Source organism: Octodon degus, unplaced genomic scaffold, assembly GCF_000260255.1.
Source record: "Octodon degus isolate 3935 unplaced genomic scaffold, OctDeg1.0 scaffold00010, whole genome shotgun sequence".
Taxonomy (NCBI): domain Eukaryota; kingdom Metazoa; phylum Chordata; class Mammalia; order Rodentia; family Octodontidae; genus Octodon; species Octodon degus.
Window position 1 is genome coordinate 29,178,836 of NW_004524586.1, and position 16,917 is coordinate 29,195,752.

Here is a 16,917-nt window from a genome sequence, read left to right on the forward strand (position 1 = left end):
TCACGCTGCAACAGCAGATTTGGGTAGGATGGCTCATAAAGCCTCAGGTGTTTACAACTGCAGACCTTTACAGAAAAGTTCGCCAAACCTTGCTGTAGACCAGCAAAAAAGCTCAATCTCTGTTTCCAGGAACTTGCATTTTGCAAAAGGAGATTTAACCATGTATAATATATAGAAAGCTTTATAATAACACCCAGTGAATTAAAGGCATTTACATACTTAAAAAGCGTTAAGTGCTGACAAAACTTAGTATTGTTGGGGAGATTGATATGTATTTATTTTTCTCTACTATTCCCTTTTCTATTTCACAAATGAATCTGCATTCCTTCTCTTGTTTCAAGACTTTTAGATTGACACTTGGTAGATTTACAGTTTCTAAATTTGTACTCTTCATGACACTTGGTTCCCTCCCTCTGAGTCAAGGTGCAGATAGGCTGGAAAAATGAAAAGTCTGAGTGTGAGGTACTTTTAAAAAACGCATCTTTGTACCTTTCCTTGTACTTATAAGAAAGAATTTGTGGGGCCGAAGATGTAGCTCAGTGATACAGCACCTTGCCTGGCAAGTGCTAGGTGGTGAGTTTGATTTCTGGTACAAAAAACCTAAGATTTGCTTAGACGTGAGAGAAGTCTTTATTTATTTTACACAAATAGGTAATATGTGGATTTTAAGCCTGTTGTATTGGGGAAAAGCCTGCTTAGAGCCTTTTAGTTGTAGGTCCCTTTGCCTGCTCAAATGATCAGAACCTTCCCTTCTTAGATGCCACACCTCCAGAGGCAGCGAAACAGTTTGCATTCCCTCCAGGAAGCCCCTAGTTCCGACTGGTTTTGTTGCTCTGGCTGGCACATAATCATGTGTCCAGGAAGGCCACTTTTGTGTTGTTATGTTATTTAAACCTCAGTGCTCTTTTCTTTTCTTTGAGTTATATATTTTTAGATTCATCTTATATTTTTCTAGATTTAGCATAAAGTGTAACAGCCAATCCCTTCACCAAGTAATACTCCTAGGAGAAAGCTGATTTTTGATCACTTCTACAGAAGTTCTTTCCACCAGTATATTATGATGAATCATTCACAGTTGCAGATGTTTAACAGGAAAAATGTCAGTAGCATATGATATGACCTAACCCAAGCACACATAATATACATATTGGTGTTTTTTTTAAAAAAAAACACAGGTAAGGTCATACTGTGGATGCTAGATTTCAATTTTTTGTTAAGTTAAAGAGAATCATGGAAATTTTACCATCTCTTCATTTAGAGTTATACCATTCTTCAGTAGTCTAAACCTATGCGTTAACTAATCTCCTAATGGAAGCACATTCTGGATAATTCAGACTTTTCATTGTTTTAAATAATATAGCAATGAACATTATGAATATGTCTTTATACATCTCCTGGGTGTTAGTGGGAGTATAACTTCCTAAAAGTGGAATTACAGTTTTCACATATTTATTCTGGAAGTGCTGCTTAGATGCCTCTGGTCTCCGCTGGATTTACTGACCTTATGGTCTGTCATTCTGTAGCAATAGCACAGAGGCAAGACCTTCGTGGCAGTCAGACAGTTCCTCCAGGTAAAATCTGTGGAGATATAAATATTAACATAAACTCTCCTCCCTTCATGGAACGTGTGTGCTCACTGCGCTCCGCACTGTAGGCACGCAGGACTTTCTAAGGAATGGCATGCTACTGAACAACTGAGCAGAACTAGGAGCAAAGTGTGTGTGTGTGTGTGTGTGTGTGTGTGTGTGTGTAGCCCTGTGGATATACCAAAGCTCTGGTAATCTCTTAATCTCGGAGGGGACAGGAAAGGATAGTGCTTTCCAGAATTTCAGTAGCTACAAAAGGGAGACAAACTGAGAGCAAGGTTGGAAGGGAGACACTGGGGAGGCTGCGGCAGGTGTCAGCCTGCAAATTAGCTGTGTTGGACTCCCTGGAAGGGAGCACAAGCGCTGAGTTGAGCTGAGCCAATGTGCCAGATGACAGAACAGGGCTCTGGCGAGCCAATGACCTGATTAATAAGGGGCACTTGGCAAGCGGTGTCGTAAACACTGTGCCACGCGGCCGTTTGTGGATCAGGACTTTTGAAGTTGCCTGATGTACTTCTTTTGTTGCGATTCACTGCTCCCAAGCCTAGGAAATGTTCCAGTGAACAGAGGCCAAACATTTACTCTTCCTTTATGCATTTATGTAAGATTTCCTTTACCTTTGGATTTCCTTGGGAACCGTAATCATGAAAATAGGTATTAGAGGTTCTTAACTTTTTAATTTTTAATTGCTGTAGAACCTGCTTCAGTCCGGTAAAGCCTATGGATTCCTTTTCAGAATAATGTTTACAAATGACTAAAATAGAATCCATGAAATTGCAAAGGAAACAAATTATATTAAAATACAGTTATCAAAGCATTGCAAAAACACAAGTAATGCATATTCTTTATCAATGAATTAAATAGCAATCGGAGTTTTGACATAGAGATGAATAAAAATGACATTTCAACTGCAACTGGGAACTGAAAACGTATCAGTATAATAGGAAATAAATAAAATTCACAAGTGCAGCTAATACCAATGTGGTATGGGAATGAAGGCCATATTTCAGTTAGAGAATAATGAAATTATGGCAGGTTTTTTTTTTTTGTGGTAACCAGGGATTGAACTCACGACCTTGCGCTTGCCAGGCAGGCACTTAAAATTGTATTGAGCTATCTTTCCGGCCCTGAGAATAGCAAAATTAAAAGATGCATTTTTATTCTCATCCAATTTTGTTGATTGATTGTTGGGTTGGAATCTCGAGGCTTGTGTGTGCTCAGATGGCCGTTAGCACTGAATGACGCCCCAGTCCCCAGCCCACTTTGGATTCCCTGAATTCTAGCCTCTGACCCCTCTGAATAATAGCTTCACCCTTTTAAGTCCTGAAGAATGAATTGTGATCTATGAGATATGATGGAAAAATATGATGAGTGTTTAATTGTTTTAAATTGAAGCTAACCTTACTCTCAGTTTCTCGCCCTTTTGTAGCTACTAAAAGGCACTTTGCCGCTAACCCTCCTCAGAATATCCCCTTTCACTTAGAGCACACTTGTTCCATCAGTTGTGCCATTTTCTCAAGCAGCTCTGGCAGTCCTTTTTCACGAGTATCTTTAGTTGCACGGTTGTGATTGTCTCCGTGTCCAGAATTGATTCAAAACATTTACCTTCTACATCATTCTGACTTTGGGGAGCAGCCAGGAGCTACAAGGTGCCAAATCTCTTGAATAGGGTGGATGAGAACACACTGTAACACTTTTATGGGCCTGCCTTTCTCTTGGTTGGTACACAGCAGCAGCATTTTGTGTTTTTGATCATAGCTTATAAGGACATTCACAAAAGATGTCCAGAGCTGCTTCAGAATGGCACTTAAAAGGCTAGGACAGGAGCATCTCCTTGACTTCAAGGGCAGCCTGGGTACATAGTGAGAACATGTCTTAAAAAACTAAAAACAAGCAAATAAACAAACAAAAAAGGCAAGAATGATGCAACAAGCACTTTCAAAGCTAGAGGGAAGCATTTTGAGGGAGAAGAAAGGCACTGCGTTTTACATTTAAAATATTGTTTAGTATTTTTAGAATTTAAATTTTCACTGTATATTTTAATCTCCTCTTATAAATTGCCATTTATACTAAACAAATTCACAAATAACCAGGCATTCCTTTTTCTTTGTTTTGATGTGGATGGGAAAGGAAACTATGTTAAAATGCATCAAAATTTTAAAATAATATGACTGTCACAAAGCTCTCCTTCTCCAGTGAGGAGTATGTGGATTCTTTTTTCTTTAAATCTCTCACTACAGTAGCCATTTCTAGGTATTGATTTTAAAAATGGAGAAACTCCAAACTTGTTTATGGGAGGACCCCCATTCTCAAAGGATAAGCAAGAGAAATGTATCCTACATGAGGATCTTTATGGATTTCTAGAACTTACTCACAGTTTCTAAGATGTACGTGCTCTTTCTCCTTTTCTCTCTCCTTTTCCTTCCTTCTCCTCTCTTCATTGCATCATCCTCACATATTGTTTCCTCCTTTCCTACCCGAATTTAGCTATAAATTTAGGGGTCTGACATATCGGTTTGTCAGCAACAAAGTTTGTAAAGGCCTATAAAAATAGATATGTTAGAAGCAGTATGCTGGAAAAGAAGGGAGAAATCTTGTTTATGCTCAACAAATAACTTATATTTAGAATCTTCCTTCAATTTTTCCTTTGAAATTCTGTATTCTTGTTTCACTTGAATGACTGTGTATAGAGCATTTAAAAGTAGATCAAACAACGCTCTATAAATACGTTGAATTCTTTGGGGCATTTTGCTAAAATCAGCCTTGCTAAAGCAGAGAAGAGCAATGTGCTTTGTGTTTTAGATTTTTCCCCCTGAAAATCCAGATTCCTTCTCCCAGGGAGCTAGGGGAAGCCAGACCAGAGATGCCTTGGGGAGGTGTCCCCTGGCCTGCTGTAGGTTGGGTCATTTGGATTAATGGCCATGCTAAATGGCCAAAACCGAGGCCTGACACTACCCTGAAGAAAAGGGAAAAACAGAGTGTGTTTAGAGATGTCACTGTATAATTCCTCTTCTCACTCTGATTGGAAAGGAAGGCTGGTGAAAAGAATACTGGTTGAGCTGGCATAAATAACTTTAAACTGCCTTTTAATAGATTCCTAAGTATAAAGCCAAGTGGCAGAAAGTAAGGGAGTCAGGTAGAAGTAACCTTGACTGTAAAGTAAGTCTTTCCCAAATGTCCCCATTTTCTGCATGACAAAGTCGAGACAAAGAGCCCAGCAGTGGTTGCAGTACTCAGACCATTAGATTGTACGTCTCTTCTGTCTCATGAGTTCAGGATTCTCTTTATGTGCTTTAGTGCTTTCAGTATAGACAATGTATCAAAGTGCAGTAAAATCAGAGCTCGTATGTCTTTTTACACCCCATTTTTATAAGGTGGTGGAGGTGGAGGACATTGAATTCTTGATGTCCATGATACCAAAATTATAGATATGGCTTCTAACGAAATACCAGATGACAGTACTATCATTGAAAATATCCATGGACAGATTTTCTTTGCAAAAATTTTTATTAAGTGGGTGGCTTCTTTTTATATTATGCTGGTGGTAAAAACTCAGTTTTTTCATTGTACATTAATTGGCCATCTTGAAGACGGCTTCTGATGCCTTTATTAAACGGGGTAATAGGCTGAGGTTTCAAGATGTAGTCTGAGAAAGAACTAGATCAGTCTTTTTTTCTCTTTTTTTGTAAATATGAGACATCTGGGCCCACATACTGACTCAGAGTGGGCATTTATGAAGAAATGGCATTATTATAACCACAATAAGATGTATGTGGGAGTTGGTAAATTAGCTGAATTTGTTGAAAAAGGTGTGTGCTAAAGAGCTAAGAGTTGACAGGGTTGAAGGGATGGAGACAAACAAACTGCTACTCATGACAAGGAAAATATAATGGAGCAAAGACAGTGTTCGAGAAAAGAAATGGTAGGGGAAGCCAAGGCAAGGAGTGCCCATGGCTGAAAACGTGCATGTTCCTGTGAGCTGTGAGTGAGTGTGAGCGAGTGGGCTCAGAAGATGGCGCAGTGCCCTTCCTCCGCACAGAGGTGGTTGCCTGGGCGCTGTGGGCTCCGGGAGGCAGGCCAGAGAAAATAACCTTGCACTGATCACAGAGCAAGTATTGCGGCCTACTGGGGGCTCTGTAACAGCGTGTGATTAGAATGCTGACTGGTATCAGCTACAAGTGCAAAGCTTTTTCTCCAAGCTCACACCTTCTGCTGTCTTCATGGACTGGGCAGAGGCAATTGTCATTGGGCTATCACAGACATTTGTCATTCAGCCTGTGACAAGCGCCTTTCTGTTTCGCTTGGCATTTATTTACTTGTGGAATAGGAACTATACTATTAATGTCACCCAAGCATGTTCCGAATGATAAGTTTCATAGTACAAAATAATCATTTTAATTGGTGAGTGATGCTTAAAACAAACCCATTAGAGTGTATTATGTGCTTTCTGTAAAAACAAATTGATATGCAGAAGCATTTAAATGAGTTTGTGTTTATGCCTCCCCCAAAGTGCCACTGTTACCTTGGGATATAGCCTTCTGTGCCATTTTCTGTGCTTACACAGGTGTGTTTGTGTGTATGCGCACTGTTTGTCTACTTTATTGAAGTGTATTAGGTTTTCATATGTTGACTGTTGAGTGGATTTATTTATTTATCAATAAACACTATTGGCTGCACACTCTGTGCTTGGTTCTGGATGATTAGGAAGGAGTAAAATAGATGCTGCTGCTTACAGTTATAGGGATACACCACACACACACACACACACACACACACACACACACTTGCTACATCTTAAGGATCTAGAAAAACGAGGTTCATTTTGGTGTATTGGTACATTCATGTAACAAATTTTAGCATTCATTTTCTTTTCATTTTTTCTCTCCTTGACCCCCTTCCCCATCTTGAAAATTTATCATCTAGTTTACAGATACCTTTTCGTAAAAATACTCATAGAGCTTCTTGTATTTAATGACTACTAAACATACTGTGACTTAGGTAGTCTATCTTCTTCCAGTAGACATCCAGTATGTTTCACACTCCCAGTCCTTTCTAAATTATGAGACAGGTTCTCAATAAGTTACCTAGGCTGGGCTTGAATTTGTGATCCTCCTGTCTCAGCCACCCAGACTGCTGGAAATCCTGGTGTACACCACTATGACTGACTAACGTTCTTTTGTTTAAAAAAAGAGCTGTTGGTTCTTATAGCATAAGTATCTAATGTTAGCCCTCTAGCTGGCTAGCTTGCTACCTATTGCACAAAGCAGTAAGAGTTTAAGAGTTTTGGGGAAATGAATGAATTATAATATATCCCTCAGTACATGCTGTTGCTATCCCCAAGTTGGCTGCTGGCAGGCTTGTAAAGCTGATTCCTGTGTCCTTTCATTCATTTTGACACAACTAGATATTTTAGTCTTATTTCACATTTTCCTTGCCCCAGCCCTGGAGGAAACCATTTTTCTATGGAGACCTAGTCCTCAGGCACTGCCCTTTAAGGAGGTTTCCTTAGTTTTATGAAAACTCCTTGGGTCATCTCATTGTGCAACAAGATGAGGGACACCCCTGATCCAACAAGGTGTATTACCATCACTTGTGACTCGTGGTTCTGACACCTTCATGGAAGTTTAGATTTTTGTGAGCCTTACCATGGTTGGAGACAGTGTACAATGCATGTCCTTGCTCCCACCCCAAGAGAGTGAGTTTGGTAGGTGTGCCTTGCACTTCAACTTTCTTGCACAAGTGGTTCCCAGACAAAGGCCAGAACTTATCCTGGATGAGGTGAATTAGTAGTGACTCCTGATTTTCTTCTCTTGACTTTTATTAATTTTCACTCAGTCAGTATGACTTCAGGATGTGGCCATGTTCTCTAGGAATGCAGTACGGATGCATTTGATGAATATATTCCTTGAAAATAATATCAAATGATTTAAAATGTTTTATTCTGTCTTAGGAGGTGTGGGATAAGTAAAAAGTAGACCTGTGAGAATTTGAGTATTAGAAACTGACCCAAAAACTTTTATTTATGATATTATCTGTTGTTATACATTGTGGTTGTTGAGTGAATTTGACTAGTGTAGTTTTCATGTTATAAGACCCTAGGATGATGCCTCTAAAATATCTTGTGTCTTGTTTCTGAAACTGAGTCATGGCATGCTTTGGTTTTGTAATTTCATTTTTGGACAAATGAATGTCCTGCATATTACCTCTCTGTCCACCTGACTGTATTTTTTTTAAAACAAGGGCCTATAGGCCCCTGTTTCCAGCAGCTCTAAGGAAGTACACTTGATTTATGGTTTTCACCTTTTACCTGTGTACTATGTTAGTTCCCAGCTGGTCCTTTCTGTAGTCTCAAGACAGCTGAGAATTCACAGCAATCGCTAGAGATAGAGACAAAATCTCAAGAATTATATCAACTTGTTTGATATCTAAGGCCCTTTATTTGCTAGCTATAAGATGTCTGGTAGAGTAGTTGATCTCTATTTGCCTCTTCAGTCTTAGGTATAATAAGGGGGTCAGCAGTATACCCCAGAAGCAAGGATTAAGTGGAGTAATTGAAGTAAAGTGCTTAATAGTTTCTAGTATGTAGTAAGTACTCAGTAAATGTTAGCAGTTGTTCTTTTATTAAACAAACCTGTTATGAATGGAAGCTGGGTCTGGGCTCTGGAGAGAGTTGGGGGCATGGCTGCTTTGCCATGTGTGTGTGCCTGTGTTGCTGCATGTGAATTCATGTCTGTGCATGGCTGTCCTACAATATGGCTCTAAGGTGAGGATGTACAGTATTTAGGATACCTTGTGAAGTCTGCTGTATTCCTACTTCTTTGGTAAGCCATGTGCATACACATACATGTACATAGATAAAACATATTATTTCTTTTAATTATGTATGAGGAGTTAAGTAGCCCTTCTTGAAAAACACACATAGTAGTACAAGACAGTAGCAGTAGTGCTAATGTGAATGAGGAAAACCATGCATTCTCTCTGCTTTCTAGTTTTTTAATAGAGAATCATGTTGTTGGTCATAGTCAGTGTCTTAGTTACTCTTCTCTCATTGCTGGGACAAATACCTGACACCCAAATTGAAGGAAAGAAAAGTTTATTTATTTATTTTTTTTTTCGGAACCAGGGATTGAACTCAGACACTTGCGCTTGCCAGGGAAGCACTTATTCCACTGAGCCATCTCCCCAGCCCCAAAACACCCAATTCTTTTTTTTTTTTTTTTTTTTTTTTTTTTTTGTGGTACCAGGGATTGAACTCAGGACCCTGCGCTTGCCAGGCAAGCACTTATTCTACTGAGCTATTTCCCTGGCCCAGGAAAGGTTTATTTAGCTGACAGTTACTGGAGATTTCAGTCCATATTCAGCTGGCTCCAAGGGAGAGCAGCACATGGCAGAGGGCAACCTTTAGTGGTGGAGGCAAAGAGCAAGAGCAGAAGGGGGAGTAGCAGCAGCTCAAGCTGCTAGCTTCTCTTCCCACCCTACATTGTAATGCAAATTGCCTGCCCCAGGGCAGGTGCAGCATCCACACCCACAGTAATCAATCACAAACTCCAGAAGCTGTTCCAAGACTGCAGGAGGCTTTTGGGGGGACAACTAGACACAAACCACTACAGTCAGTAAATATATTTAACTATTTAAAGAACACATCAAGCCTCAGTTTAGCCCATAGGAGAAAAAGCCTCATAAAATGTGAAACCTGAAACACACCAAGAACTCCATGCCCAGTCTGTCTGGGCATCAAAGTGGTAGCTTCAAGTAAGGGATTCTAGATCGTAGGCATGGGCAAGTCAGACACTTTTGTCTTCAGTTTCTACTAGCTATCACAAGATGACATTTTCAAGTACTGAGCATCTCAAAGAAGGTAAAGACCTACTAGTAAACATCAGTGAAATGCCAGGAGCAGAAATATGCCATCCTTAAACTTTTTGATGTTTAAGAGAAGTGTATGGAACTCAAAGACCATTTCTTCCAATTTCAAGCATTTCCTTTAAACTGGGTTGTTGGCCACGTAGAACTGGCACACAAGTGCAAATCAGTGACATGTTGGGGGCTGAGGCCTGGAAAACAGCTGTGCTGGCGTTTCGGAGCTCTCTGTAATGAGAGAGCCACAGCGAAGATGTCCTCAAGCAGTGGTGGCGGACCTAAGGCATGCATGTCACAGCCAGCTGTTTGTTAGTGAAAGCTTTAAAAGGTTTGCCATCACTGTCCTGAAGTCCTTGATGCAATCCAACATTGCATGAAGGAAGCAGTTCAATATGGGTTACAGAGAATTTGGGACCAGGTGTGCATTGAATTGGTTCATCCAGGACTGCAGAGATAGCTGTGGACTCAGGCCAAGGAAATGCTGCCACTTAGCAGCTTGCTGGGTAAGTCACCCAAAAACGTCTTTTTGGGTGAGCCCTAGTTTCCTCATTTGTTTTTTTTTCCATAATTTTATTGAGAAACAAATAGCAATGAGACAGTTTCAAACCAAGATGGTAGGACAGTTTCAATAATTCACACATTGCATACATTCTTCCTAGTGGTTCATTGCTGTACAAGAGGCGGACTTGATATCCTATTTACAAACACTATTAGAGCAAATCCCTCTATTCATTAAGAGAATGTAACTATATATCTATCCTAACCACTTTGAATACACAGACACAAAATGGACAAATGGTGGTTCATCCTGGCTCTTTTCTTTTAATATGTGGCTGGGATGTGATGTGGTGATGGGTTTAGAAAAAATAGCAGGATATACCAGCATAGAGGGATTGTTTCTGCTTGGAGTCAGAGCAGGTGACCTTTATCACCAACTACCCCTGAGTTGTTCCTGTATGTATTCTGTTAGACTCTTCTTGGTATGTCACTAGTGTGCTTTAAAGGACTTTATGACACTAATTGTAGCCTTCTTAGAAGCTTTAGGAAATATTGACCAACCTTGTAGAAAGAAATTAGTAAAAGGATTCATTATTCTGGTATCAGGCAGGCCTTCATGGAAGTCCAGTGCAGAGATTTGATTCAAGAAAAATCTGATGATTCAGCTCCAGGTCCTGAATCTATTGGATTAATCTTTCTCTAAGAATATATAACTCCTGGGCCAGCCAGATAGCTCAGTGGACTAAAGCACCTACTTAGGGAGAGTACAGCAGCCAGGTTCAATCCCTAGCTTGCTGTGCCAGCCCCGCCCCCGGGGTGTGCTGAGACAGTGATTGAGGCTGGGCGTGGTGGCACATACTTGCAATCCCAGTGCTTGGGAGGCTGAAAACAGGAGAATCACTAGGAGTTCGATCTATGTAGTGAGACCCTGTAGACTCTGTACTAAATACGTAAAAACATAAAAAGAGAATATGTAACTCTGCTTTTGCCATTTGTACATTGTTTGTTAAGATACTGTATTGTATAGAGTATTTTTAAAAAATATGAACCTACATGTAACTGAAGTTTTATGGCTTCAGCTAACACCAGGTCTTCAGATGTTATTTTAGATCACTTTACTGGGGACTTTGGTGACATTTTTGGTTACGTGTCAATTTTCAGACATTTATCATTTTACTTCTTTCGTGTTGAGATTTGTGTGTGGAAAATCCACTTTTAGTATAATATCTAGAAAATGGAAACAAAGATTTGCAGAAATTCATCTTAAGCAGGCTATATGTGGGGGCAGGGCTAGAGAGGGGAGCCAAGATGGTCTTGTCATCTGGTGTTTCTTTCCTAAAGTGAGGAATCCGTATCCTTTATGGTACAGAGTACTGTACTTGACTCGCTTTTTTGGCTCAAGAACATAGAGCAGCAATGGTACTTTTGGCACTAGAAGACCCACTGCTCTGGTCTTACCAAGATCTGGTGGCTTGTGACTGCACACAAAGAGATAAAGTATGTATTTGTAAAAGATGTGATTGGTCAAGATATTGATTCTTCACTTCTGCTCCCTTCCCTGTGTTCAGCTCTGTTCCTCCTTAGCGAGGTCCAGGCAGAGAAAAATGAAACAGAGAATTAGGCCACTGGCTTCTGAAAGATATTGATCAGGGAGCACATCAGATGGGTGCAAACACCTTCCCTTTGTCATGCTGAATGGGGACCTAAATATGCCTTGTGAACACCCCTGTAGAGACTTCTTTTCCCTGTGAAAAGATTAGAAAAGAAAAAGAATTCCCAGAAGCAGTACCCAAAAATAATATCAGCATTTCTAAATGTGTTTCTTTGAAGTCATTGAGCCCTTTGGTTTTCTAGGCCAGGTGGTGGCATGAGGGAGTGGTGCGAGGAGGTCAGCTATGAGCAATAATGTTACAGCAGCAAAGTCCATCTAGTTCCTAGCCCCAGCACCTCTCCCTAGTTTGAGCCTCCACTGCTGCGTGATTGGTGTCTGTCTCTCTCTGTCCCTCTTGCTCTACCTCTCTGTCTTTCCCCCCTTCCCTCTCCCCATCATGCATATTCTTTCTCCCCACAGTGCACATCTGTGGTGTGGATGTGCTGCGGACAGTTGCAGCTATCCTTAAACCAGCCCTAAGCCAGCGGTCCCAGGTGGGCCATTCTGGATGATTGAGATGCTGTGACCTTGAGTGTTCTCTGGTCAAATGAAGTGTGGCCCTGCCTTTTATCTTGATTTGCCTTGGGTTGCCTTTGTGTAAGCAGCCAGGGATCTTGTTAATGGACCCCTGGGACAGAGAAAAGAGGACAGAAGTGGATTTGTTGAACCCTGTGGGGCATTTGAAGTGGTACCAAAAAGAAGTTGAAATCCAATTGGGCTTTACTTATCAGGCCTGATTTGCAACGCGTTGAAAGGGTGATGATTAGTAAGAAAAAGGCCAGGATACTTTATCTTTTCCTTTGTACATTTGGGGAAAATGCCGTCTGCCTTGCTAGCATTAGAAGCAGACCATTCTTGTTTCTCTACCATATCACATCAGCTTTCATTAAAAATCAACAGCAGCAAATATAAAGCCTCATCCATGGAAACCGTTTAAGGCAACACTGTGCTCCAGTGCTTCAGGGGTGGGATTTTTGCCTTCTGCACCAATGGAACTGTTTCTCATAGCCATGCCTTTCTGACCCAGCAGCTTTTAAAAGACCAAGAAGCATCGCTCTGCTTTCTACTGCCTCTAAGAGACCAGGGCTGCTATGCCTCTAGCCATGTCCCAGAGATCATATTTGACACAAGTCAGCTTAATTTGCGTGCATGCCTAGGAAATGTCTCTTTAAAATCTTAGTCTGGCAGAAGAACTGCATCTAAATATTTTGCTTTTCCCATCCAGGTGAGCGACGGAGGCGCCGATGCCAGGTGGCATTCAGCTACCTGCCCCAGAATGATGATGAACTTGAGCTGAAAGTTGGTGACATCATAGAGGTGGTAGGAGAGGTAAGCAAGTGGCCAGGCAGTGCAGTAGCCATGTATGGCCATCAGACTCCCTTGGGCACCCAGTCATGAGGAACTCTCACAGCAGATGTGTAGGACTAACATGTAAAGAGCCTCATCACAGGGCAGGGGGTGCAACTTAGTGGTACAGCATGCCTAGCGTGTCATTGGTGTTGGATGTTAGAACTTGAAGAAATACTAGAGATCATCTAGTTGAGTCTCCTGAGGAAATGGGTTCCAGGAGAGAAGTGCCATCAGGCCAGTTGGGATCAGTTGTGGGGTCATTTGAAACCATTATCTAGCACAGCATACATACCAAGTATCTCTGAAATTCCAAGCCAGTGCCACCAACTTTCTCTTGTGTTTTAATGGATGGCTCTGACTGTCCAGAGTGACACAGATACATTCCTCCAGGATGAAGTCAGTGTTCACTGTCAGACAATGTACGTTTAAAAGGAAAGAAAAGAAGTGACATCTATTAGAAGCTCAAGTATGTGGCAGGTATGATGAAGTTACCTTTTTTTTACGCAGTGCCAGGATAGAATACTAGGCAGGTGATCTACCCCTAAGCTACCCACTGCCCTGTGATGAGGGTCTTTCCATTTTAACCCACTTACACATCTTGAGCACTTTATTGTGTAGATGAGAAAAGAGCCTCAAGAGACCTTAGACAAGGCAGGGCTCAGGGGTGAAGTCAGATCCACCTGAGTGGGGACCTGTGTTCTTTCTGCAATGCCACTTTTCTTTGTCCTACTTTGGGCTTCCTACCTGGAGCCAGCCCTGTCAACAAAATGACCTCTGAAGCACTGGGTGGGCTTCTGAGGCTCCACTCCCTCAGGTCTGTGTGTTTCTGGGCCTCAGACTTCAAGCTTCGTCATTTGTCCAGCTTTAACACTTATATCTGTATAAAGAAATATGGTTTTCCAATTGCTTTTGTTTCTGGAATGCCTTTCAACTTCGCAGAAACTCACGGTTTACCAAAGAGGAAGGTGGGACCAGTGAGATAGCTCAGTGGTCTAAGCACCTGCCTAGGCAAGCAGAGGGACCAGGGTTTGGTTCCCAGCACTACATGCCACACTGGCCCCATCCCTGGGTGCACTGAGCCGGCCACCTAGACCAGGCATGGTGATGTACCCCTACAGTCCCAGTGCTAGGGAGGCTGAAACAGGAGGATCACTACGAGTCTGAGCTGCGTAGTGAGACCCTGTACCTAATACATAAAAAAGAAAAAAGGAAGATGGAAATTGAGGATTATAAGTGAACCGTCATGTGGGTGGAAGTGGCAGGGTTAATGCTAAAAGCCAGATTTCTTGACTTTCATACAAACCTAATGTGACCCTGTGTGAGTTTTATTAAACTCATTAGGAAGCGATCTATAAGATGGAAGGCTAGCTCCAAGAGTATAGTGAAAGAGCAAGGCATGTCTAATGAGGGGAAGAAGAAATACTTGATTTAAGTCACTAAGACACCAAATTTCATAATGTCCTACAGGGCAATAAAGCTAAGTTTTGAAGTCATCTTTTCTAGAGGACAAATCCTTTGCATTGCTATTGATCAAAGTTTATTTTTGTTGCTGTATGATATAAGAATCACTTGTATTACTTTCTGCCTCTTGCCATTTAACAGCTACACCAACACAATTGCAAACTAGTCCTCAGGCATAGCAAATAAGGTGCCAAGAAAGATACATGTCCCTAGAAAAGCAACTAATGGGGTTCCCACAGTGGTGCCGGTAAGGCATTCAGAAACCCCTTTTGCCTATTTCCCGGTTTGGATAATTTGTGCTAATATGTCATCCATCTTTTTCATTAATTCCCTAGTGTCAAGTGGGGCATGTAAGAAATATTTATTGAAAGTCGAATGAATGATAAATGGACAGCACAGTAGAACATTTATTCCAAAGATAGAAAGGCAAGTTTCTTAACACAGTAACCATGGAAAAAATTCCAGAGAAAAAATAAACAGATGTAGCTAATATAAAAAAGTTAAAAATTTGGGGATAATTTGAAGCTTGTATAGCTAAAGAAAAAGAGCAAAAAAGAGGAAAAATTGTAGTAAGTTACAACAAAAAGTATACAGGTAACATATGAACTATATTAGAAAGCTACTGGAATAATGATAAGTGATAAATCAATTTGCCATGAATACAAATCCTTGAAGGGAAAACACTGAACTATGAGAAAATTTTCCATCCTGCTCTTAATTAAAGAAGTACAAATTAAAACAATACTGGGTTTCTACTTAGGAAAATCTAGAAAGTATTTGGTGGTAAAGATTGTTGGTAAAGCTGAGAATAACTGGTGAATTTGTACATCTGTATGATCACTATGGGAAGCTATTTAGCAAGCTATGTTAAGAGCTATAAAGATCTGAATAACACTCTTTGACTTAGTACTTTCATTCCTAAGAATTTATCTTCATCAAATGGTTAACAAAAGAAAAAAATACATACAAAATGTTTTAATTGCAGCAGTGTTTGTGATAATGAAAAATAATCAAAGAAGGGAATTAAGTTGTATTATCCAACTAGAAGATTATGAAACCATTAGGTTAGTAAACACGGAGGCTTTTAAATATGTATTTATTGTGATACTTTGCATTATAATTACCTGTTATATTGCACTAAGCTGAGAGCTATTCAACAGCAGGAACCTGGTTTTTATCTATCTTTATATTCATGGTACCTGGAATAGTGCCTGAGACCTAATATGTACTTTAACAAATGCTCACGGAGTAAGTAAATGAGTAAGTAGGAATATGAAAACAGGTTTTACAAAATAAATGAACAGATCAGAACACAAATTTGAATATAGTGGGATATAATTATGTAAAATATATCTAGGTGCATGTGATCAAAGGCTGGAAGGGAATAAGAATTGAAAATGGTTCCATTGCAGTAGATGCACTTTTCCTTTAACTGTGCAGGGATGCTTTAAAGAGAATACAAATCAAGACCAGGCAAATGATTTCTGTATTTCTGAGAAATAATGCCCGATTTTCTTGACCATTGTGTGCACAGAAACAGGCCAGGTTGCTGAAGGACAGGAGCCTAGTGCAGGCCGACGCTGCTGCCCTAGAGGCCGGAGCTCTGCCTCCCACCTGCACGGAAGCACTTATCCACTCTCTGCTCGCTGGGTGCTCGGCCTCATTCTGGGCTTGCTGCCATTGGGAAAGGGAAAAACAGCCGTAGGATTTGTGTTCTTTATAGAAGATGTCGAGGCTAGCTTTTTTTTTCACCTTTTTAAAAATTAATTTTATTGAGAAAGAAATAACAATGAGACAGTTTCAAAACAGATTAGTAGGAGAGTTACAATAGTTAATACATTGCATGTTGTTGTCTTCGTAGTAGTTATTCGTAATACAAGATGCAGACATGATATCTTGTCTAAATACTATTAGATCAAAACTTTCTTTTCATTAATTAGCCACCTGTTTAAATTCCACCGCAGTGATAACAAGGATCCAAAGAGCAGCATAGACCAAGAAATGAGGCTAGCTTTTTTATCCACTTTTTGAAAAGAATTAATTGACTTTTTCCAGTTTACTTATAATTTTGAGCCATTGTCATGGTAATAATATAAGACTTGTCATTTTGTCTGATAGTGAATATTGTGTAAGTACTAATGGGGAGATCATCTCTAATTCTTTTAAAGAATATAAACAAAATAAAACCCTAAGTAAACCAAAACCTTTAAATCACAGGAAGGTAAGAATATATGAATAGCTTTGCAATACTATAGAATCAGTCAGTTAATAAAGCATAACATTGTATATGTGCATATTAGGTTATATGTTTATTGGTTGATTAATAGGTTAATTTCTACAGTATTGCAAAGCTATACAAACAAACCCTTACACAACTACACGGTTTTTTTTTGTGGTCCTGATAGACAACTCTGAGAGTGATTTTCAATGCACAGCCTGGCTTTATTTTGAAGCTTTTGGATCAACTAGAGAATTCTAAAAAACAGTATACATCTGTTTTTCTTTTCTTTT

The 16,917-nt window shown here is 40.2% G+C and overlaps 1 protein-coding gene across 3 annotated transcripts in view; it reads left to right on the top strand.

Moving 5' to 3' along the window:
- Positions 1-16,917, top strand: part of Sh3kbp1 (SH3 domain containing kinase binding protein 1) — a 342,524-nt gene that overhangs the window by 157,194 nt on the left and 168,413 nt on the right. For all 3 annotated transcript variants that reach the window (XM_023709017.1, XM_004625662.3, XM_004625663.3), the window contains one exon: positions 12,821-12,924. In XM_023709017.1, coding sequence (XP_023564785.1) covers positions 12,821-12,924 — 104 coding nt within the window. The remainder of the gene's footprint in view (positions 1-12,820; positions 12,925-16,917) is intronic.